The following is a 25,888-nucleotide window of genomic DNA, read 5'->3' on the forward strand; positions in this document are numbered from 1 at the left end:
TCACATTGAATATTAAAAAGGGTTTCAAAGGCTTTGTTTGGTCAAAGCTTTACACAGTGTGACGTTAGCTTCGCTCGTCACATATTTGTTTTCTTTGTGACCGCGCTGGTTATGTGAATGCTTACGCATTCTGGTGAGGTGGTTTTGAACTAGCCTTGCCTCGTAGTTCTCTGATTTGTCGTAGGAGGTCTCTGTATGCGGCGCGCTGATAGCGCCACGATGGAGAAATTTTTGTTTGCCGTAGCCAGCTGTTGGTAGGGCTAGGGAAGTAATTTTTTGTGAGGTTTGTGTCGGTATGGCGAGTTGTAATTGAAAATGTTGCGGTTTTTGGGGCGGTCTGTCGACGATGTAACTTCAACGAGTGGAGTTGAGCCACTGTATACTATGGCAGTATTAAGCAATACGATTTACGAGTGGTGTTTGCGACGAGTGCATGCTAATAGCTATTGCAGAGAATACTATGGCAATATTAAGCATTACAGTTTACGAGTAGTGTTTGCGACGAGTTCGTGCTGCTAGCTATTGCAGTGAAACGGGTTGGTGCCTGGTTGTACTTCATTTACGATTACAGCAAACGTGACGAGTTTAATGTAATTCATCGTGGTGGACGGTTACTGCATTTAACCAGGAAGTTCCACTTGGTCTGGCACTGCTGCGTTTTCGGGCAGGTTGCCCTTTTTGAAGCATGTTTTGGAGACCTGCCTTATGTAAGCGTTTTCGTTTACTGTCGACGAGGATTTGAGCTGTTTTCCTTTGCTCATGATGAGCGATGTTGGGCAGCAAAGTAAGATTTTGGCACTTAGTTTTAGCACCTCCCCGAATTTGGAGTACAATATGTGAGTGAACTTACTAAGACTACCCACCAGTTAAATGAAAAGTGTCACAGTCAGCCATTTATATTTTCAGTAATTTATTATCATTTTCAAGTTTGGCTGTTAGTGAGCTTTGACTATATGGTGTAAGATACAGATATATATTTTAATTTGAGAGCGCTACTAGAGAGAAAGTTAATTTTTTTTTTATTGAGGAAAAGTAAATAATCAGAGAACATATTGTTGATGGGTTTTTCGATGGTGCATATGGTAGGCATTTAGATGTGTTCCTACTTTTTTTTTTTGTAGTGAAAAAGAAGTTATATCATGAGGCAGGTATGCGTGTATTTTAAAGTGCCTTACCTTGTATTATTAACAGTTAACCATTCGTTATAACATGTACCTGAAGCAATTTTTTTTAAAGTTAATTAATATTCTATTATGTATACACGCTAAAGATTTGCTTATCTGAAGGAAGTAATGTTAAAATTAGTTCTGTTAATATACATGCTGGTACATGATCTTATTTGTGGTAATAGTGATTTTTATTTGATGTTTACTAATATTGTGAAGTATTTATTATTGCAAGTATTTTACACAGCCTGTACTGTTTATGTATGCACCTTATTATATTTGTATTCTTGGGGGGGAGTACAAAGTTATGCTGGCATAACCTGTACTTTATTTGGAGTCTGGTTATTAATAACTGTGAGTTGGCATTGACTCAGTCTGAGGCATGTGGTGTGGCCTGCGACTACCATCTCCAACCCCTCCATACTTTCATTTAATATTTTTGTGCGTCATTATTTTTGGTAAAAGTAATGGATTTATTAAAGTTAATAATTGATTACTATTATAAATGTTCCAACTAATATTTAGTGATCAGTGTAAATTTGCTGTGGAAGCGGTCAATGTAATTGTTGATGAGTACAGTATTAATTTTGTGGACCAGTACAGGTAATAAATTCACTTTACTTCGACCTAGGATTCTTTCTTTCCATCAGACTGCCCTACTACCTCCCTTTCCGCTTAACGCTGTGGTTAGTGGAGATAACGGTGGTCTCAACAGGACTAATATCCATTCTGGTTACAACATATCAGCACTGCATATTGTTTTTTATTGCTAATTTTTACTGGTGCACCGATATGACTTTACCGATTACCGATTTGATTACCGATTATGAGAGCAATAATCGGCAGATACCGATTCGGTTACTGATTATAATGAACAAATTTTTTTTAAGTGTAATAATGCACACAAAATTTTTTATTCCCATATGAATTCAGGTAAAATTGAGAATACAGTTATAATAACAGTATAATAATATATAAAATACACTATTAAGTCATTGCAAAGTGTAAATTAAATTAACTTCTATTTATATTTGTTATTGTAAACAACTTGTACTACAGTCTAATAATTTTAATTTACAATGGGTAAGTTTTTGTTGCGGAAAACTAGCATTATTATCGACTATCACATAAGGTTGCATCGAGAAATTACAGTTTAACAATGTAAACATGTTGCTTTATTTTGTTCACTTAAGTTTATAGAAAAATGTTTCCACACTTCACATTTTTCTCCCTACTCGCCATCTCACTATAATTATATAAAAATGACTCAAAAGTCAAATCCCATTTTAGCACATGTGATTTTATTTATGTTGACTGAATATATAAAAAATTTAAATACTTTTCACTTCACATACAAATAACACAACAACAGATAATGTTACCAAAAACGCCCATAACGAGTTTGTAAAACGCAGTGATAAATTCTAGAAGGTATAGGGACCATGATTTTGAACCGCTACTACGACTCGAAAAGATTGATTGTCATAGAATCCATTGCAACTGCTTGTGGTATTTTGATTGCGTTCCATCTATTTTACGTCTCTGACTATAGGTAACGTACAAGGCCACTAAATAAAAGACATAACAAAAGACGAAACGTAAATAAACGTGTAGGAAAAGTGTATTTTTTATTGTTCGAGGCAATGAGATTTATTAAACTTAACGAAATATCTGTAATATATACAAATATTACCGTATTTCGTCCTAAAATGTGTAACAAAATATTACACGGTAAAACCCTACTTAATTATGCCGGGACGTAGATAATCGGCAAAGTAATCGTTAAGATAATCGCCGATTACGATTAATCGGTAAGTACCCATAATCACCGATTACGATTAATCGGTAAGTACCCATAATCGCCGATTACGATTCATCGGTATCCGCATCGGTGCACCACTACTAATTTTGTCACCTCATTATTTACTCTTTTTTAAGTTACAAAATATTTAACACTTTTTGTTCAAACAATTGTATTATGGTCACTTGTATATTAAATTCTGTGTTACACAAACAGCCAGTGCAGCATTTAATGTGGCAAATTTAGGACCACGGCCATGCTGGATTAGCAAGTTCGCCAAATTACTGAATGTCATTAGTTTTAATGGCAATATTATAGAAAAATTAACAGACTGTACAATGGTACATAAAACAAGCTGTAATAAGACACCATATAAAAAGGAAAAACATAGATGAAACTGATCAAAAAATCTTTATGGAAATGCACTGTAAAATATGAAATGAAACCCACTAGAAAACTGAAAACACTGTACTGAAATGAAAACAAACATTGATGATAAACTCTGAGCAAACTAAAATGCTAAAAATTGCAGAAATGCAACCTGACGGCTAAGGTCAACAACCGGAATCCAACCGAAAAATCTGAACAAAGTTGGCTATGCACAGCTTGTGGTCCTATTGAATTTGATTAATCTTTTCGATAATTCAACCCAAAATTACATTCATCAGCATTAAAGTCAAATCACCTTACAGGATATCTAATTAGGTGATGTTAGTATTTCTTTTTTGCTTAACTGAATATTTAAAAATGAAATAAAAAATGTTCACTAAATTCTTGCAAATCAAGGTTTATTCATTTTGAAATTTTATTAAGAAAATGTAATTTCAGATTAATTAAATTATTTAAAGTTTGAGATTTCCCTAAATTGGTGTTGGATTCCAAAATGTGGTGGACCTTACACTGTGAACCAAAGAGCTTTCGCTGTAATTGGTAATGTGGTTATTGTTCTAAACTTACCTGGCTTTACTTTTCTCGTCTGTTCCCTGGGCGGCCAGCACCTCTTGCCGAGATGGCAGTTCCTTCGGTGTGAAAATAACACGTGATGAGATGGCGGGCTGCAGAAACACAACACGCCAATTAAACTATTACACAGAGACAATGATAAAACTTCAATCTTGCTGGAATACATTACATATTTAAGCAGAAACATTAATTATATAAACAGCATTAATTAGAACACAAATCTAGAAAAATCTTTGTTTTCAAGAATAACTGAAAGAAACAATAGTCCAAGCAAAACTTATTGAAATGAACTAATGATTATATTTACTATTTTCAGACTTGAATAAACAAAATATTTAATGCCTGAAAAAAAAAATTATAATTATTTTTTAAACAATTTAACACTTTGATGAGGAAAAAATTAAAAGAGATTAGAAAAATTTAATTACATATGTAGTAAATCTGCATGCATTGATGGGCAGTAACCGCAGTACATATCACTGTATATATCTTTGGTAATGCATTTGGAATTAAACTTGCAATTAAAAAATATGAGTAAAAGTAAACAATAGTAATGTTCAAAAAGCTGTATCTTTGAGCAATTAAAATGGAAAAGAATGGGTCATTTAAATTATCAATAACCAAAATATAAAACATTTACATTCATTGTTTTTAATCATGTAACTGTATTAGCAACTTGTGAAATAATAGTATTGTAATTTTATACTGTGTCATTACTGGATGCTATTTTTAATGACTTAAAAAAAAAAAAAAGAGTTGAATATATGATTTTTTAATGTATGTTCGGACATAACTTCTTTTTTTATAAACAGATTTTAATGATTCTTTTTGTGTTGGGTTTAATAAAGCTCCAAGGTGGTCCCATTATAATTTCATTATGGGACTTTGTACTTCGACGATACAAAAGAGCAAAGTATCGCATTTAAGGTGTTAAATATATTTATTGGTGCTGTAGTAGGGAAAAAAATACTAAGTCCAAGATATCGAAATAGTGTGTTATTGAAATGTTTTTTTCCTTGTATTCTAAATCAATGAATTTCGTAGTTCACAATTTTTCCGGGTCCCTAAATATAGTTTGTTCTCCAAAAACAAACCAGTAGACCAGTACTTCAAATCAACCTTGCTAATCCTAACTTGTATAACGTACAAAAGTATTTTATAACCAATATGTAATAAGTTGCTCTACAAAAAGAAAAAAATACAGACAAGCATTGGTCTTCATCAAAAAATCATTATGGAAATTTACCCGTGAAACTTGACTCTAAGAAAATGGAAACTGCACTTAAGTGAAAACTAAAGTACCTGTAAACTCTGAGCAAACTAAATACCGTGTTTTCTCGCATAATCGTCGCAGATTTTATTCTAAAATCAAGTTTGAAAAGTAGGGGTGCGACCATTGTGAGGAAAAAATTTTTTTTGTTAGGTAAAGTTATTCATAAAAACAAAACCCGTTCATGGAAAGTACGTTTATTTAAAAAAACGGCGGAGTATACAAGAGCACGCCAAACAATCTATATTAATAATTCCTTAAACAAAAACCTTTCTTCAACTTTAAATAGAAAAACCAAAACTAACGCGAACGCAAGCCGCGTGAATCTGACGTGAACTAACATGTCGTAGTACACACTTGCCACGAAAGAATGCGGGCTATCAAATGTAGTTAACTCGGCACTTGACAGAGAGCGCGCGTTGCATCCAATCGGTGAGATATCGATATTCAACTACGTGTGCGCACTCTATACGGGAAGCAACATAACCAAACATGAATGATGCGCTGGCTACATTTTTATAAGCGGTACGCTGTAACGCAATCAGATAAAGGAAATAAAGTTTAAAAACGTCTTTAAAAGAAAATTTACACGTCAGACAACTTTGTATTTCCTTTAATTAAATAAATAAGTGGTAATGACCGAAATTAAATTTTAGATTTAGATTATACCTACACCACGGCGACGCAGACGATCAGATAAAGGAAAAAACTTTTAAAAACGTCTTTATAAGAAAATTTACACGCCAAACAACGTCGTATTTTTCCGTTAATTTATTAAGTAAGTGGTAATGACCGAATAAATATTAGATTTCCACTTCAAATACATTGTTTTATACGGAAAAGATTGTAATGTTGCAGAACCCTGCCCTCCTAATTAAATAATTTTTCTTTTAAACTACATATTTTCATGAATGTAAATATTTCTTAAAAAGTCTTTCTAATGATATTTTACCGTTTGTTATATATTTTTGGGTTGATATTTTTTACTTGCTATGTTTTTAAGAAGATATTTTGTATTTTATTAGACATTTTTAATCACTACTATTTTTTATGTAATTATTCACAAATGAGCCGCTGTACTAGATTTTTGCATGTTTAGGCCTACTTTTTCAGGTTATTTCTAAATGATTTTAATTTTGTAAAGTAATTTGTATTATGATTGCTGTTCTTAATTTTAATTAACGTGTTGCAGTATAATTATAGATCACGGGACTGTGTCTGGGCTGGTGTGATGGTTAGAAAGAGAGGCATGAGAGGCCTGTAAGTGGGAGTGAGAAAGAAACAGTGTTTCCCCGCCAACCAAGATAAAGACGGTAATTACCCCACTGCGTGGGAACTGAGTGATAACTGCTGTCTCACGGTGTGGGAGAGAGACCGAGAATGGGAGTCCCCGATTTCGAGGTGAAATTGAAAAGAGATAGATCAGGGGAAGCCCAGAGTTCTGTATGTAAAATGTTTTTTTCATGTATTGTAACTTGTTCTGCTATTGGCTTGTATCTATAAGCGTGAATGAAGCGTGCATGTGATTGGTCGGCGAGGTCATGTGACGTCTACTCCCTGCGTGGAGAAGAGTGTGGCAGGACTTCACCAGTCGTCTGTCGATCGCTGCCCCAGTAGGTCGCGTTCGGTGGCTTCTCGCTAAATTATAATGTAATTTACTAATGGATAATTTCACGTTGGTGGTCGGAGCCAGGCCGAATATTAAGTCAACCTAATTTGTTTTATTTTCTTTCGGACAATAATTGGAAATTGCGGCCACCTTCGTCGGCATTTGGCTCGGGGCGAAATTCGTTGTGGCTGAGTGCGGCCATGTTTGAGGCCGCACTGACTTCATGTGTTTGCAGCAAAACATTACTGAAGGACTTAATCTACGCTATTATTTTTCGTTAATTTTCCTCGCGCGAGCTACCAGCAGTTTTTCGACGGGCAGATGTATGAATGGAACGAGTGAAGGAACCATTGGAAGTGTTTGGATTCGTCGGGGCATTCTGTTTGAAAAAATAAAAACAAAATTACAATCAGCGTTGAACATCTGTTTATTTTGTATATAACGAACCGTTATATTTGGCGCCCGGCCGCGAGGCTTGAATTTGGACACGACCCTGAGATTGAGACGGACATTTTCGGCAATAAACAAAAAATATAAACATTCTTAAAACAATTCGTGACTACGATTACCTCAAAGGACAAAACATTTACGATTAATATTGAACAGTTCAGAAGAAAACGGCGACGTGTTTCCAGAACTATCGGCACAGCTGTGCGGCGAAGGCAGCTTTTCTCCGCGACGAGAGTCTACGGTTTCAACGAGTGAAGTGTTCCAGAGAAACGGCAAAAAGCGGTACATCGCGGGACAGAGCGACCCAAGGCACCATGGGACTTCAGGCCTGTCTCATCGCAGGACTACTGGATCTCGACCAGACATCGAGATAGTCACTTCGCGGGACATCGCGGGATGAATCGCCGAAAAATAGCAAGTAAAAAAAAATGGAACTAAATTGATTGTTTACATTGTTTTTCTTTTATTTTGAACATTCAAATAAGATTTGTGTTAAAATTTGTGTAATTTGTATATTTCATTATGACTGTTAATAGCCCAGTTGAGGTTATGGGGGGGTCAGATATGCTACAGAAATTAATGGAAATGATGCAAGGAATGACACAAAAAATTGAACTGGGACAACAGGATATTACTCTAAAATTAGAACAGGGTCTAGCACAAAACAAGCAAGAAATTAGGCAGGAAATTTCACAGATGAAGGATGAAATTCTGCAGGAGTTAGTTCATACAGAGGGTAAACTTGATGTACAAACGGAGGTAAACGAGGAGATTCACACTTGTAAACAAAGGGTTGACAGCTGTAAATCACAAGTGGAAAGGGAACCAACTAATGTAGGAAAATGTGAAAGGGAAATAATAGTGTCAAAAGAAAATGTTGAAGGTATTGGGCATGATGTAAATGAAAAAATAAACATTGAAAACACATTTGAAAAATTTCATGATGAAGTAAACAGGGAATGTTCGGATAATGTAGAGAAAACATTTTGTAAAATAAGAGTTAATGGACATGTGAACAGGATTTTGTGTAAACAAATGAGAGAAGTAGAAATTGAAATGAAAATGTTTTCAGATACACTTACAGATGAGTTTACTGAGGAAGTAATCAGTGAATTGAATTTTTCAGATTGCGGAGAAATGTTAAAAGGGAGATTTTTTCCAAGTGTAAGCAGTAATGTACCAAGATGTGGGTTGTGTGTACCGAATAGGTTACAAACTACAATTTTCGCACTGATCCATGTGAGAAAAACTGTGCAACTTGTTCAGAGGTTTTTTCTGTGGAAACATGCGTACAGAATTGTAGCCGAGATAGTAAACAGTTTTTTGTTTTGTTCAAAGGCAGAAGAAAGACATGATAAATGTAAAGGAGTGATGCAAAATCTGGAAACAGTGTGTGTAGACTTGTATAGCCCACTGCCAAGATGGAGGGGTAGAGTCAAAACTAGTTTTGTTGTGTTTGATGTTTTTTAAATTTTTTGCAATTTTTGCCATTTTTTTTGTATGTTTTTCAGATTTTTTTTTATTCTTTGAATTGTGTACTTTTTAATAATGTTTTGTATTTTAAGGGTTTTTGTATTTTTTGAAGAATAATGATAGGATAATATAGGAATGCACAAATAAGATTTATGACAGCAAATTATTACCAGATTCTTAAAGAGAAGGAAGATAAATAGGTAACTATGTTAATGTGAATATTTTCTGTTTTGAAACAATAATGTTAATAATGGTATAAATTCCTTTTAAGTAGACAGTTACTAAATATTATGAAAAGAAATGCTTCACATTGTGAGAATTTCATTGCGCTTGGCTAATGTTTGGTTTATTTAATGTTGTGTCATGGGAAGATGTTAACTGAAATTTATTATGAGTTGTGTTTTCGGAGAAATGATATAAATTTGTGATGATAAATGTTTGTTTTGGATTGAATGACAGGGTGACAACATCCTATATTAAAGGTATGAAATGTAATACTAAACGTTAATGAATAACAGTCGTCGAGTTTTGAAGCTGCAGAAGCAGTTGTGTGTTCATGATGGCCAGAGGTTAGGTGAATTTTGTGTATTGTCCTAAATAAGCAGCAGATTTTTTTTTTGTGTAATGTGGTTTGTGAGGCAGCTGGGGGGCCAGGAGGTTAATTTTAAATATGTTTCCGGCATGGAGTCCGATGTTTTTTTTTGCAAGGGTGCATCCCTTCTCTTTGGTCGCTCCCACCCCTCATCTATGTTAATTTTGTGCTGCTGTTGCTGAAAGGGGAGGTATGATTTGAAACCTGAGGAAGGGCATTGGTTCATGTAATTTGTTTTTGAAGAATAGAAACATACGTCTGTATCTTAATGAAGTATTTGTCATGCCATGACTATAGAATTGTCAACTTGTTTTGTGGAAATTTAAGTAAGGTATGTAAAGCATAAAATTTGATGTGTAATGACAAGTGCAGTGTATATTTGTGTATAGCTTTGTATAATTTTTTGTTTTAAATTTCGTCAATAGGTTAGCCGAGCTAACTAGCAGCTAAAAGGGTTTTAGTTGGGCGCCCCTTACCTTTCGGCTAGCTCAGGAGTTAGGAATGGAGAAGAGGAAGTTGGTAGAACTTTGTGTATTTTTTTTTGTGTATTTTGATAAATGATGAGGTCATGTAACATTTTAATAAGAAAGTTTGAATATGATGAGTGATAAGGTAGTGTGTTATAAAAAAGTTTTGAAGTTTCAAATAACTAATTTAATGTTTTCTGGAGTTGTATTTGTTCTGGAAAATTTACTATGTGAGTTTCAGTGTCTTAAGTTGATACATTTATTAGAAGTTAATAGTTCATGGGTTATCAAGGTTGAGCAGTCTAGTTCTAATTTTGAAATAAGTGTTATCCAGAGGTTGAAGTTAATGATAGTGGTATTGTGAAGAGACTTAAAATTTTAGAAGTAGTTTTTTTGGATGGAATTTGGGAAAATTTTGTGTCAACAGTTTTGAAGTAATAGTGTTGTCAAGTTTTTGTTAGTGCAGATATGAAGAGTGGAGATATTGGTTGATTTGTGGGTTAAAGTGGTTGTTCCAGGGGATTTGAGGAGTTTGTCATAAGCAGCAGAGAATTAGAGTAACAGCGGTTTTTAAGGGATTTTAAAGGAAATAATGTGTTTTGAGGTTATTTATTGTTGTCGTCGAGGTTTCTGCCGAGGTGTAAGTTTTTGAAGAAGTTGAAGTTTTTGTGTTTATCGTTGTCAAGGTGGTCGTGGAGACGTAATTCCTGGAGTTGAAGATTTTGTCGTCGTCATTGAGGTAGTTATGGAGTTTGTTGCAGCTGGTGTTGAGGTTTCCACGGCTGTAAAAGTAAGTTTTTAGAGTTTTTTGTTGTTATTGAAGATTCTTCGTTGACCAGGGGGTGTCTGCTTGAAGCTTGTAGAGAAACCAGTTTCAAAGTGATTTGTATTTTGCACTGATGAGAGAGAGATAACCATTTGTGGAGAGTTGTTGACACTTTGTAGTAAGAGGTATGTTTTCAAATTTTGGCTTTTTAACAAAGGAATTGAGGTTATGACAATTTTTAAGTAATGACATTTTGTGATTTCTATATAAACAAGGGTAGTAACTACTGGATACATTTATTTCTCAGGTTGTTTTGGTATATAATTCGTACAGGTTAGTTTTTCACTTTTGTAACTTTTCAATTAAATGTAGTGTTAATTTAATTGAAAAGTTGGGGGGGTAATGTAATGTAGCAGAACCCTGCCCTCCTAATTAAATAATTTTTCTTTTAAACTACATATTTTCATGAATGTAAATATTTCTTAAGTCTTTCTAATGATATTTTACCGTTTGTTATATATTTTTGGGTTGATATTTTTTACTTGCTATGTTTTTAAGAAGATATTTTGTATTTTATTAGACATTTTTAATCACTACTATTTTTTATGTAATTATTCACAAATGAGCCGCTGTACTAGATTTTTGCATGTTTAGGCCTACTTTTTCAGGTTATTTCTAAATGATTTTAATTTTGTAAAGTAATTTGTATTATAATTGCTGTTCTTAATTTTAATTAACGTGTTGGAGTATAATTATCGATCACGGGACTGTGTCTGGGCTGGTGTGATGGTTAGAAAGAGAGGCATGAGAGGCCTATAAGTGGGAGTGAGAAAGAAACAGTGTTTCCCCGCCAACCAAGATAAAGACGGTAATTACCCCACTGCGTGGGAACTGAGTGATAACTGCTGTCTCACGGTGTGGGAGAGAGACTGAGAATGGGAGTCCCCGATTTTGAGGTGAAATTGAAAAGAGATAGATCAGGGGAAGCCCAGAGTTCTGTATGTAAAATATTTTTTTCATGTATTGTAACTTGTTCTGCTATTGGCTTGTATCTATAAGCGTGAATGAAGCGTGCATGTGATTGGTCGATGAGGTCATGTGACGTCTACTCCCTGCGTGGAGAAGAGTGTGGCAGGACTTCACCAGTTGTCTGTCGATAGCTGCCCCAGTAGGTCGCGTTCTGTGGCTTCTCGCTAAATTATAATGTAATTTACTAATGGATAATTTCACGTTGGTGGTCGGAGCCAGGCCGAATATTAAGTCAACCTAATTTGTTTTATTTTCTTTCGGACAATAATTGGAAATTGCGGCCACCTTCGTCGGCATTTGGCTCGGGGCGAAATTCGGTTTGGCTGGGTGCGGCCATGTTTGAGGCCGCACTGACTTCATGTGTTTGCAGCAAAACATTACTGAAGGACTTAATCTATGCTATTATTTTTCGTTAATTTTCCTCGCGCGAGCTATCAGCAGTTTTTCGACGGGCAGATGTATGAATGGAACGAGTGAAGGAACCATTGGAAGTGTTTGGATTCGTCGGGGCATTCTGTTTGAAAAAATAAAAACAAAATTACAATCAGCATTGAACATCTGTTTATTTTGTATATAACGAACCGTTATAAGATACCTACACAAAGCGTTCGGCATCTACTAGCGGGACCAAAAACATAATGCGACGTTTACGCGGGAAGTTTTTTTATCCCAATTTTGACAGCCTAAAATATGGTTACGACGATTACGCGCGTGCGATGATTCTGCGATAAAACACGGTATGCCGGCAGCACAGTAATGCTACCTGGCGGCCAACGTCCACCTGAGTAATCTGAACATGAGCAGCTTGATTGGTGCCAGACTAGAGAATGTGTCAAACTACAGAATGCTGGATTTAAGACCGTACATACACATTTTATAACCTGGCATGTTGATACACTGGTCATTTATCACGGCTGACACAGGCTTCAGACGGAGCAGGAGCCATTCACCCACCTTGTTGGGGAGCTCCTCCTCCTCGTCCCCACTGTCGCCATCCTTCCTGGGCTTCGGAGGACCTGAGAGCCTGCACAAGCCCAAAACTACAGTCAGAGAGGAAGGGCTACGCATCCATCATTTCACAATATAATGTTCTCATGAATCAACAAATCTATCAAGACCTACTCGCCTGCTCATACACTCCCTCGGTTCCTTATTCCGTTAGAGCTTACCCGAAAAGGAGGTGGATGGATCATTTACATATTGAAATACGGAAAACCGGATATTGGGCATGGGAACCGGGAAACAGATACGACATTTCCAATCGCGGCATGGTTCTGCCAACTGAACAGCTATGTGAGGGGTTGAGGAGAGCCATCCCAACTTCTGCGCCATCGCACCAGCTGCCATCCCGCTGTATACACCAGGTTACCGACGGTGCTTGCCCCCACCGGGGTCCCCTGTAGCACCGTCACAGGCCCACACTTATCACATCCCTTGGGACCCCTCAGTCACTCTGTTGCTCGTGATCCTGCCGAGGGCATCTACCTCTACTAGCTGTGAACTTAAAGTGTGGGCCGAACGTCTTGCTAACCGGGTTTCATATCTTGATGTAAAATTGTTGCTCAGATAGACCAGCCGAACCAAATGGTGCAGACTCTACACGGTTTGGTTAAACATCAACAATTCTAAAAAAAAACATAAATAATCATACTGATGCTTCAGCATGTCTCTATGTATGCGTGGTAACGCAATGTAATAATGGAAACTATCTGTCTATAACTTTCTTATCGCAAGTTATCACATTACTGATAACTAGGGACATGCAAATTTTGTATTTGCGATAAAACGAATTTTTACACGAAACTCATAAGTTTAACACAAATAACCTCACTTTTACATAATTTCCGATACCGCAAATTTTTTGCGAAATACGTCTGTTTACCACGAATAACCAAATTTTCCCGCCGTTTGGTAACTTAAAAAAAAGTAAATACACAGCCGTTGTCACCATTGATAACACCATCAACTTAAAGACTACACTTGCCAATGTTTACGTTTTATTATTTATTTGATATGACGTGTTCGTTTTATTATTTATTTGATATGACGTGTTCTTGGTGAACTGCACTCGTGCACTAATACACTCACGTACTCTCGAAGGAACGTTAATAGAGTCAAAGAGTAATGTACGGCCATTATGTTGGATATTTTGTGCATTACAGCGCTTGTGTCGCAAAGCAAACTATAAATTATGCACAACTGTTCATCTTGCATCTACTATGGACTGTGCAAACCGTTTTAATTTGTTCTTGTACTGTAAACTAACTTACCAATTATTTTTTCTGTTTAATAATGTTGTATACAGTGCAGTTTGCAATGCCTGTAGTCACAAGGTGGAATTTCTGGTTTGAAGTGTTTTCTACCTTGCTGACTATACTTTCATTTGGTTTTGGAGTTTTGCAAGTCAGATGAGATGAAGGCTACCCAAAATGCTGCTGTGCAGTTCTTGTCCTCTTTAAGTGACAGTGAAATAAGTGTGACTCAGTGCCTGGTGGATGTTGTGAAAGATTATGGAAAGTGTCTTGTTGATTTAATAACGAGGCTAGAAGGCTGGAGATACCCAAACGCTCATATTTTGCATGGTGAGCTTACCAAGGGCAGCGAAACTTTGAAAACATGATGCAGTGCATTTTTTTTGACGAAACAAAACAAGTTTTGGACCACATGAACACTACGAAAGCAGCTGCTGTGAAAAAAAAAGTGTAGTGCAAGTGGCTACAAAATCTGTGGTGAAGCTTACCAGCTTGATGGCTACAGATCCAAACAGACTTGACTTGAAACATTGACTGTCTGATTCTAAAAATATTTTGATTATAGACATGAGCCCTATATTGCTTGCTAAGTTGTGTAAAGTGTCTACTCTGAAAGAAATGGACCACCAGGAGCTGATCACCGGTTTTGGAGAGTTAAAACAGATAGTTGAGAAACAAATGAAGGAAAGCAGTGTGGATGTAGTGAAGGCACTTCAAGTTGTAAAACTTTCACAACCTGAATTTTCTGACAAGTGCCTGGAAGCAGTGTGAATGTTGTGTGCTAACGTTGATTCGGAACGCTTCTTGTCACAATACAATATTGTTCTCACTGACAAGAGAACTAATTTGAAACAATAAAATTTAGCTACAATCACTATTTTTTTCATTTGAAAGTTAAATATTGTGTCAAAGTATGTACTTTGGTTCTGAAATTATTTGGTTGACTTAAATTAGAATCTGAGTTCCTAAACTTGTCTCTTTTTAACCTATATTTGTGTAATTTTAATTTATAATGGTTCAATTGATGGTGCAATTATATTACAATGTTCTCTTCATATTTCTTACACTTGAAATTGTAAAAATTAATTAAAAATAATAAACCCACTTTTAGGGTAAAAATAACACAGATTTTAAGAGAAAATAACACCACTTTTCATCACAAAATAAACACGCCTTTTGCATCTCTCTACTGATAACACTACTCTTTCTACTGCGAATACACACTCAGAATGGGTGTAGCACTCAAAGAACAAAGAAAAATTGCTCTGTACTATATTGCAGCCTTGTTGACAAGAGGCAACTAATACATTTTCCCTTATCATATTTTCCCTTCCATCCCACTTGCCTCTCACACCCCCCCCCCCCCCCCTTATGATTTAAAAAGTTTAAAAAAGGCCAGCACTACATCAAAATATACACACATTACATAAGTAAAATGAAATATATCTCAAATTTTCCCATTTCCATGAATCCCTAAGCAGATAGGCTAGCTTTTATGATTGAAACCAAAATAATGATGGTGTTATCATGAAAAATATTTCTACAGCCATCTGTAACAATTTTGACAAACCTTACAAAGGTACTTTTAAAGTAAAGCCATAAATGCAATAAAATGTCAGGCTTTTTTTTTACAAGACCATCCAGAGTAGATTTTGCAAAAGTGATAAGTTTTTATTTTATTTCACATTTTCTATTTTTGCTGTGATTCCTTGACAATTTAAAAAGTCATCTTCCAGTCTTGTAGGTGCCACAGATAAGTCGCAAAACGGATAATCTGCCCATGGATAATCACGAATTAATTTAAAAAAAAAAGTATATAATGCATCTATCTTAAAAACTTATTGAATGCCCTTTTCTAAAGTAGATTTCAGTTATACTATATGTGCAACTAGCTGGCACTAAGTAACGGTACCTGCTGAAAACCGTCCGTGGATCGCCCGGTTTTCTCTTCGCAGCTGGTGCCGCGTCCTCTTCTGGCCGCACGCCGGGTTCCCGCCGACCCCTACGCCATTATAACAACTTACTGCACCACTCCATACAGCACAACCAAGAGCTCAAGACAGCCTTAACTGACCAAAAAGGGTTTCATTGGTCTTCCATTAAAATACACACCTGCATAGCAAGTTCTTAATTGTTTTAATCCAAACCACTTACAGATATGCATTAGAATTTACCTAAACATGACAAAATTTTACTTAATAAAATAAACTTCTAATTTTTTTTAAGCAGGCAATATCCAGTCCTCCACTTTTGGTAAAAATAAATTATGACTTATTTTGGTTCATGTTTTGCTATTTTTAAAGATGTTTTATGTACCTACTTTATTATTTCTTAAACAGATTTGTAATTAAAAAAAACATTTTGCAAGAATAATAGGTCAATGGATGTGATTTGTAGAGTGAATTTCCTGTTTGTAATATCTTAAAGAAGCAAATATATTGTTTCTGCATAGCTTCAAAATAAGGTTTATTGGTTTGAAAGAAATGGTCAAGCATCCATTTGTTCTACACTTTCTGTGGTATTTCTTGTCAAAAGGTTTCCAAAGGATAACACAGCACTTTGATAATGCCCAATGCTAACACAAATTCTTATTCCTTCTACAACAAAATATTATTCATCTACATTACCAGTGTGACTAGGTTCACCAACACAATAAAACTGTCACCTTATGTTCATTTTTGGAAAAAAAAGGCAGAAACATGTTGAACCCTTAACTGTCTTTCAACACACACTGTAGAACAGCACTGCTCTGCTAACTTGCACTATACACAACACAATGTTCTAAAACCTATGATGATATAGCATACCGAATTCTTACAATAAACCTAGTAAACATTTTTATTTCTTATTTGTGAAACACTCCTGCGCTTAACTGATTTCTTTATAAAAAAAAACTGTTTAGTAGTTACAATTTCACATGAGTCTTAAAAATATACAGTCAAGTCACGCTAATCCGGAATAAATGGGAATGGACTATGTCCGAATCACTGAAAATCCGGATTAAAGAGAATTTTCCTTAAAATACACATCAAGTTTTTTATGGGTAACACTATAGGTACACATCAATGTATTTTTCCTTCCTACAGCTAATTTTAGTTTTAATATTACCGAGACAGTCGAAAATGAGTAAATCCTGCATTTTTTTTAATTTCAGCAGAACTACCCGGATGTCTGAACGAGCGGAGTTGGGATAAGCGGGACTATACTATAAATATTTTTAACCAGTGACTTCGCAATTTTGATAAATTTATGATGCACCTTACAACAATAAATATTTTTGCAAGGTTCATAAAATTTTTTAATACAACCGTTTAAAGTTTTACAACTGTTGGTACAAATATAACAAATAAATATGTAACAAATGTTCAGCTGTTAAAGACTAAAAAATTGGATTTTTAAACTCATTTTCTCGCTTATAATTATTGATCTTAGTTCACAAAATAAGTTAATTTTAGTTGTGTGGTAGGCATTTGAAAATGACTATTAAACAAAGAGCTCAATGATATTAAAAATGTCAACAAACCGTGAAAGGGGGAATCCTCTGCCCCGTCCTCTAAATTCTTCTTGGCCTCTCGCACGAAAATCCTCTAGTCCACGTCCTCTAAAATCATCTAGTCCTCTTGTTCGAAAGTCCTCTGCAGGTGCATTTGGCCTCTTCTGGCCAGGACTGCAAAATTTTAACAATCAAACCACATTCACTAAAAACGATATCATCCAAATAAGTGGGCTTAATATGGGTTACAGTGCACGAGAAAAAATTAATCCACACCAGAGGTACAATGCAACATTGCAACTACTATATGCATACTAAACACCAACACAATAAACTTAAATAAGAGAGAGAATTCTTAAGTTCAAGAGATTTCTGGCCAATTATACAAAATTATTTTACAACATACCTATATTTACATTTGATAATGAAAATTGTACATATATGTACATACTTTGTTAAGTAAAATGACAATAAGTGGTGTAATAAATCTTTCCAGATTTTCACTTATCTCAAAATACAAATGTGCCACTTCCTCTTTTGATATCTGTCTAATAGAAATAACAATTTGATAATTCCCCCCCCCCCCCTCAAAATAATTTTTTTAACTAATATACTTCACAATCTGTTCAATTACATACCAGAACACAAACATGAACAAAAAAATATATATAGGTCTACGTAAAATTGTAAGAGACAAGCAAAAGATTATAATGCTGTGTATGTAACTTAAACATTCTATTTAGAACTTTTTTCCAATAACAATTATTTGCTATGTGAGAGAGCATGCCATTTTCATACTTACTCAATTTCTGAGAATTTATTAGGCACTTATTTGCATGAAAACCTTTTTTTACATAATGTTAGCTACACAACATTAAAAACACTCTGAGAAAAATAATTTATTTTGTCTTCAGTACTAAGGCCAACAAATAAATAATAACAATAACAAGAAACCACCTTTATCTCCTGTAACTATTAGCACAAATAAATCCATTTTAAACTTCAAGATTTTCTGAACTGCTGCTTACAAACACAGCATTTTCAAGAATAACAACTGAGCACACATACAGTTCAAAGAACTGAAGGATGACAGATGGTGGGGAAACAAGAAAGGTTGACAGAATCAAAAGCACTGCCCGGAGACAGTGACTGGGAGAAGCAGTACTTGGAATAAGCTCCCTACATGATTGTTGTCCACAGTTGGGTTCTGCATAGCCTGCAATTGCAGCCATCTTATATTCTTGTTACGTTTTTTGATTATCTGTGAGAGAAAATCATGTGGCTTCTAGACACCAGAGTTCGATTATTAAGGAAACCAAAATATTTTACATCCCACTTGCACCTGTATTGTCTGATATTCAGGGCTTTCGACAGTGCAACACTTTTATATCCTGATGGTATTAAAGGGTATTTAAGGGTTGCTTAGTGGATTTACAGAGAGGATATCAACTGTTTGTATGTTCATAAATCATACCTTGTATTATATTTTTCTATTATAAAAAATAAATTCATCTATTTTCACTTGAAATGGAAAACAAATTATGGTGGAAAACAGTCTTAGTCCCAGTCATAACATAAAGACTTTTAAATTCCATCTTTAAAAAAATCTTTACTATGTTATACTCCCAAGGCTCTCTGGAGTTGCAGGAGAGTAATCAGTTGGGCAGCTACAAAAAACAGCCAATCTCTAGTGGAAAACAAGCGACCGCATCACCGCACAGGCTTACCTAATGTAACCTATAAAAGGTAATTTTTAAGAAACCAGCACTAATTTTGAAACACAGTTTTCAGGGTAAATATAGATAGGTCTGTAGTGTTCAAAAAACACAAAAAATACAAATTTTATGTTTTGTTTTTTACGGTAAAGTTGTGACCTGTACAACTTACTAAAATTTATTAGGTAATTTAAAAAGTCTTGTTTTTATTTTTATTTTTAATAATTATGCAGAGGCACATTCAGATTTTTTCAAGAACTTCATGTATCATTTACGTTCACCTGTGCAGTGACTTGGCCACATCCATGCTCAAGTCCAGGTAAATGTTTAATGGGTTTTTGGGTTAAGGTATGGTGTAACATTATTGTAAATACCACCTGTATTGTTAATATAGTGACATAAATTAAACCAGCTTTTTTTTTATTATGTTAGTTATTTTGGTTCTCAGTATGTTCAAATAAAACCCATACAATATCCTGCTTTCTGTTACTCAAATTGAACCAAAAAAAGTTACTTAGTACCAGAAAACCAGTACCAGAAAAGAACTGTAGTCCAGAAAATCTGCATATCTGACTGGAACTTAAACACAGAAAGCGTATTTCCCAACAGGAAGAGTATTCTGCATAGAATGGGTGTTTCCCACAGAATAGGGAGTTACAGTACACCTATCCCTCACTTAGCACGACTAATTCATTCCTAAAAATGCTCGTGTTATTCAAAATTTCGTATTCTGAAGCATTGGTTTCCATAAATAGCAAGGCTAATTTATTTTATGTGTTCCAATTTGTGCAGGAATATACTTTACGTAATAAAAACGCGTTGAATAACACTCAACTAAAATATGTCACACAATTTATCATTACATGCCTCTCATCGCACTTTGTAAGACAAATACAACACTGCACAATGGGAGATACGTGGTTATGTACTGTATCGTCAGTCGGCTGGCTGACTTGCCCGCTTGGGCATGACCTTCAACTCACGTCGCGTACTTTTCCAAACCATCCTGTACTGACAGTGATATTACTGTCGGGATAATTATAATTTAATTTTTCAAAAATTAAAGTGCTTATTCGCGTATCAACACCTGGTTCACACCAATCCTGTCAAGCCAATTTTTTTTTTCATTGCAACATTCATTTAACAACCTTTTCCACGTGAATCATCTGTTAATTTCTGTTCCGGTATCTAATGTCAAAAATATTCCCGCTAGTACAAACAGCAGCATCAGACTTATATAAACTTTTGGTAAGAGTACTTATTTCGTACGATTGTGCGCACAATTGACTTGCTTAAAACTAAGGAGTGACCAACAAAGGCGTGGCCTTCATGACAATCTGGGTGCCGTAATACTTCTAGTTTTGTCTCAAATACTTGAACACAATGATTTATGAGTGATCGAGCACGTACAGTTACCGGCAGCTGAATGGGCAGACGTTGCTTTAGTTTGGGTGAATTCCCTGCCACAGGCTAGACTGAGTTCACGGCCCGGTCTATGGCCGACAATGGTACGGCACGGCGGCATACGTGCAAACGTAAAAAACATTTGGACCTTTACACTCCATAGCCGCAATTTAACATGCCAAAGCTGATATTTGTACAACATCCGATAGCGTAGACAGACCTGCGCGCGATTCTCTTCCCCCCTTGTTTGGCTAACTGTATCCCATGGCACATCTGTTGTTTACAGATGTTGAAACAAACTTCGTGGAGTTGTGCTCGAATTTTTTTTTTGCCTGCCAAGATTTCGTGCTAACTGAAGTTTACAGACGTGCTATTTGAGACTGGGGCAGTAAAATTAAAATTGTCCTAAATAAATTTGCACAATCTGAAGCCGTGCTAAGTAAGGTATAGGTGTAGTCAGAAATTTCCCACAGAATAGGAATTTTTTAATAATACTTTTATTTAATGCCTCTTTTTTTTTTACACTCTGTCTATAATTCACTAATTAATTTAATTTTACAGGAGTACTTAGCTGGGTATAATTTACAACTTATTCTGATAACTCAAATTATACAATATTGATTGGTATATAATTTTTTGTTCCCAAAAATCACAAGAAACATTAATGAGCTAAATTTTATTGCTATTAGAGTGGAATCAGACAATTATTTTAAAAAAAATTGGTTGTCTGTAAAGTTGGTTTACGGACGATAGTTTAACGTGACGTCATAACAAAACATTGATGAAATGATTGCATACTTTTATGAATAAAATTGAATCATTTTTATTGAATTATCACTATTTTGTATGGATACAAAGAAGGAGTGAAATGAAATCTACAATTTAATTGATAAATTTTCTTTTATTTACACTCATTAATTCAAATATGTTTATTACTTAACGAAGAGATTATTATTTTAACTATAACTTTTTAAACATGTTTGCTATTTAACTTCTTTCAATCTGTGTTATTCTGTTTAAGATAGGACGATGATAGGAAAAGTAGGAAACGAATGGGAGTGTTTCAAGTTTAATGTGCCTCGAAAAAGTCAAATTGATGGCAGTTCCAATCGAGTGGAAGAGAGATAGATGTGGCGCAAGCGTACTATGAGTGTAATGGGACACAGTGTAACGAGACAATGTGCGTTTCGGGACACTTTTTGTGCATGTAGCCGGCGTTCATCGATTTATTAGACGTCACGTCAAAAAATTCAGACATTCTAATTATTTAAAAATACATTATTAAAAAAAAAAATTTAATTTTTTATAAAAACCACTTGGTTTAAACCAGCCAACCCTGATTCTGTTGTCGCCTCCCTGTTTACTTGATGATAGCTGAAACTTGATCCTGTGGTTCTCCAGCAGAGATCCCTAGGAATATAACATAGCAGAGGCTGTTTTCAAAAAGACAGGGATATTTAATATCATTATACATCCATGTCTTTATGAAAAAGGCCTCTGCTATGCTATATTCTTAAGGATCCCTGGAGAACCACAGGATCAAGTTGCAGCTAGTATTAAGTAAACAGTGGGGGCGGCTAAAATAGAATCAGGAATATCTCTTGTTGAGAAAAGTATCGACTATGCTATTAAAGCACAAAAGACATTTACGTCACTATATTTACATTACACGTAATATTTGCAATAACCTGTAAGTACCATTTCGCACATGTGGCTGGAAAAGTAGTATTCGCCAGGACTCAAAACATGCAGCACCAATGCTAATACGTGTGAAGTTCTTTTAATATCTGAAAGTGCCTCACAGAACCAGTGGAAATAAAACAAAGAACCAAATAAATCCATTTTTGGGCATTTCATTTTTTGTGTAAGTGCTGCTTTAACTACTATACTACGTACTGGGTGGGGCTTTATTATACAATATTATACAATACCCAAAAAGTATTTAGTGCAAAACAAGAATATGATATTCCCTCACCCGAAACCCTCATATTCCCACATGGTAATTATTTTTTATTGCATACCCAGTTTATATCAAAGTTCAATTATTCATACTTTCAAAATAAAATAAAAATATTTTGTGGTAAATATGTAGTTGAGCGGTATTTGCGAAAAAAAATGTTAAAAATCCGAAAATACCTTTATTAGATGCTCTTCAACTTCCTCTTTTCATTAAAAGCGGCGGAGATAAGAAATTCCAAATACTTTAGGAGATATTGCCATTCTTATTTTGCTATACAAGACCTGTGTAATCAATCGACCGTGGCCATTTTTTTATTACCATGTGTTTGTGAATGCCTAATTAATGAAAATGGTCGATTAGGTCAGGTCAGTTACATTATAAATACTCTGAAACTAAGCGTACATTAAAAATAATATGAATTAATTTCAATGGTTCTTTAGTTTTAAAGTATTTATAATGTAACTGACCTGACCTAACAAACCGGGACAAAGGATGAACAGTAACAACTCACGTAAATTTTTTTTGTTACTTATTACTTGCACAACAATAACAAATAAAACTTTAAAATTAGAAACGTTAAAAACTCACTTAAGCTGGAAGCGGTGATTAAACACAGTTTTAAAAAATAAATGAACTAAATAATCACGTATTGGTTCATTTGAATTCTGGCCTATCACGATCAATCACGTGACATCATTATCCAATAAAAAAATAGATACTCGTAAACAAGAAACAATGTGGAATGCCACATGAATGCACTGTATAATTGTGATGAAATTTAAAAATTCAGTATCTCCTTAAGTATTTGGAATTTCTTATCTCCGCCGCTTTTAATGAAAAGAGGAAGTTGAAGAGCATCTATTAAAGGTATTTTCGGATTTTTTACATTTTTTTTCTCGCAAATTCCGCTCAACTACATATGATGAAATTTAAAAATTTGATATCTCCTAAAGTATTTGGAATTTCTTACCTCCGCCGCTTTTAATGAAAAGAGGAAGTTAAAGAGCATAGAATAAATGTATTTTCGGATTTTTAACATTTTTTTTTCGCAAATACCGCCCAACTACATATTTACCTATTTTGCTTAAAGTACAGTTTCACATCATAAATACATTCAACTGCTTACTTTATTTTAATATTATAGTTAAAATACAATGAAATACGTTATACGGAAAAATTGCTCATGGGGACAGTGTTTCTTATTGATATCCAGTTTATATCAAAGCTTTATAATACATATATTCAATACCAAAAAAAAAAAAATATTTTGGTAATTGTGCGATTTTAAATCACAAGCACATTTAAATCACTTTATTTAAATTTTTTGGTAAATGTGAACCCGGCATCGATACCGACAATGTACATCGATTATAAAATACTCAACAAAATCAAAGAGGCTAGATATTCCTACAAAATTTGGTTACACGCTTTGAGATGTGGCTATTTATATTTTAGTTAAAATATTACAGAACACCTTACCGTGCCTGGCCATCAAAAGGATCCCTTCCCATTATCTTCTTAATGTGTTCATCAACACCTTTTAAATTATTTTTTGCTTGCTCCAATTCAGCTTGAAGAGCTGCAAATGATGTAATTACTTCGGAAGCCATGTTCGGCTAATAGAACAATTAATATAAGACTACAGAAAATACTTTTCTAAATTACACCGTCTTTTCCTAAACATTCGTCGCCTTTCGTAAACAGATTAATACGACGCCATGTTACATCACAGAGTTTATCATAGAGTAAATAAAGTAAATGAAACAAACGTTGCCAAAAAACTTATAGAAATAATTTTTTTTTATTCAGCGGACAACCTCACAAAACAAAAGGTATTTTAAGACTAAGAAGTATTTATATTAAGTTTTCAATTGTCTACCGAATAGAAAACATCAACTATTGATTATAAAAGTCTATTAAAAACAGGGGAAAAGATTTTTAGGTGCACTGGATAACTAATTATCAAGTAAACTTCTCTTGGAAATCAAATTTTTATTAGTATCTGTCATGCCTATAAAGATGACACAGTTACCTTATTTACATTTTGTAGCTCGTATAATTTAGGGCCAATTGCACCACAAAAAGGTAAAACTTCAGTAAACTAAGCTTATTTTTAATATACATTAAAGCCGACAACCGATGCACCCTCTTGTTTAACACCCTGCTTTGTTCCGCCAATGCTTCGCGCCGAACACTAACAAGAAGAAGGGCAGTATAACTTAGCAAGTGCATCAGTTTCGAACACCGGGTTGGCTATCGTTCGCACGATGGTCACGGCCTGAACTGTGTTCTGTGTTCTGCCATCATCCGCAGACTTGAGTTCGAAACCTGTGATATGCCTAGAATGGGTTCTGGCAGAATAAGTTTTGACTTTGCTCTGGGAGGGTGCCAGGCTAGCTCTTATGTCTAGCCGATGATGTATTATGGGTCGTCGGCGCAAGCGTTGCCCTCTAGGCTCGGAGGCTGAGGTTTAATTATAAGTCCAATACCCACCAGACACTCACATGTCATAGTCGCAGATATCACCCCCCCCCCCCCCCGCCCCCAATTCCCCCAAGGGATTCTGGTCTGTACTCTGTACTAGGGTTCGAGTTCAGGCCTTGTGGTGGGGGGAAAACACTATTATCCGCAATACAAATAAAAGTTTGCCAGTTTGGATACAGCTTGTTTAATTAATCCTGCACACAGTCTCTTTACTTGGGCTACCTGAGGCACAACACCCGTCCCTCCGCGGAGTGAAGCTCGGTTGCACGTGTTTCGGTGGGCAGGCGCCTAGTGCGGGCTGCCCCCCGTGGTCTCGTGATACGTTCGTGCGAAAGACTAGCTATGGCCAACTCTCGATGATAGCAGTGAAGAAATTAGGTTAGTATGTCGGCGACTGAGGCATGAAGTCCGTCCCACTACTGTAGTGACACGCCCGCTGGTATGTACAATGTCTAGACACAAAAACCCTTAAGTATATACAATTAAAATTATTTAAAATTATGTTTCGCTGTGTATCACACGTAGTCCTTAACTCTCCACTTCACATGCTTGGTCTCACCAGTCATTGCTCTCAGACCCAGGCCTCCGCGCACGTCCGCCTCATCCCGTCGCCAGATGCCTACTGCCCCTCTGCGCGTGCGTCGCCTCTCTTCCGACCGTCCTTCCCCCACTCCGCGACACGCGCAGCGCTCAGAGAGATTCCAGGTGTTGGCTTCGGTTTCGTCGCCCGGTGAAAAAAGTTGTGTAAATATTTTACATATTTCTTAAAAAACATATATTATTATCACTACAAAATATTACATAAAAAACATTAAACATATTGCATATAGGTATGTTCTTGTTCCGTCGTAATGTTTTTAATACACAATTAACACAACAGCACTTAAAACACTGCATGGGGCAGGGGTGAATCAGGGGTTGGCGCAGCATAACGAACTTTATGAGCAGGGGAGACACTTGGGTCGACGTCAAATGCCCCCCCCCCCCCTCAACG

The 25,888-nt window shown here is 35.5% G+C and overlaps 1 protein-coding gene across 1 annotated transcript in view; it reads right to left on the reverse strand.

Moving 5' to 3' along the window:
- The window catches only part of LOC134530736 (pinin), a 40,723-nt gene extending 16,566 nt beyond the window's left edge, over positions 1-24,157 (reverse strand). The window contains exons 1-5 of the mRNA XM_063365857.1: positions 23,890-24,157; positions 17,362-17,505; positions 15,751-15,840; positions 12,541-12,610; positions 3,925-4,022 (exon numbers count right to left, since the gene is read on the reverse strand). Of these exons, the coding sequence (XP_063221927.1) occupies positions 3,925-4,022; positions 12,541-12,610; positions 15,751-15,840; positions 17,362-17,505; positions 23,890-24,020 (533 nt within the window). The 5' untranslated portion in view covers positions 24,021-24,157. The remainder of the gene's footprint in view (positions 1-3,924; positions 4,023-12,540; positions 12,611-15,750; positions 15,841-17,361; positions 17,506-23,889) is intronic.
- Positions 24,158-25,888: the final 1,731 nt, after the last annotated feature.

This window comes from Bacillus rossius, chromosome 3 (assembly GCF_032445375.1).
Source record: "Bacillus rossius redtenbacheri isolate Brsri chromosome 3, Brsri_v3, whole genome shotgun sequence".
In the NCBI taxonomy this organism is placed as follows: Eukaryota; Metazoa; Arthropoda; class Insecta; order Phasmatodea; family Bacillidae; genus Bacillus; species Bacillus rossius.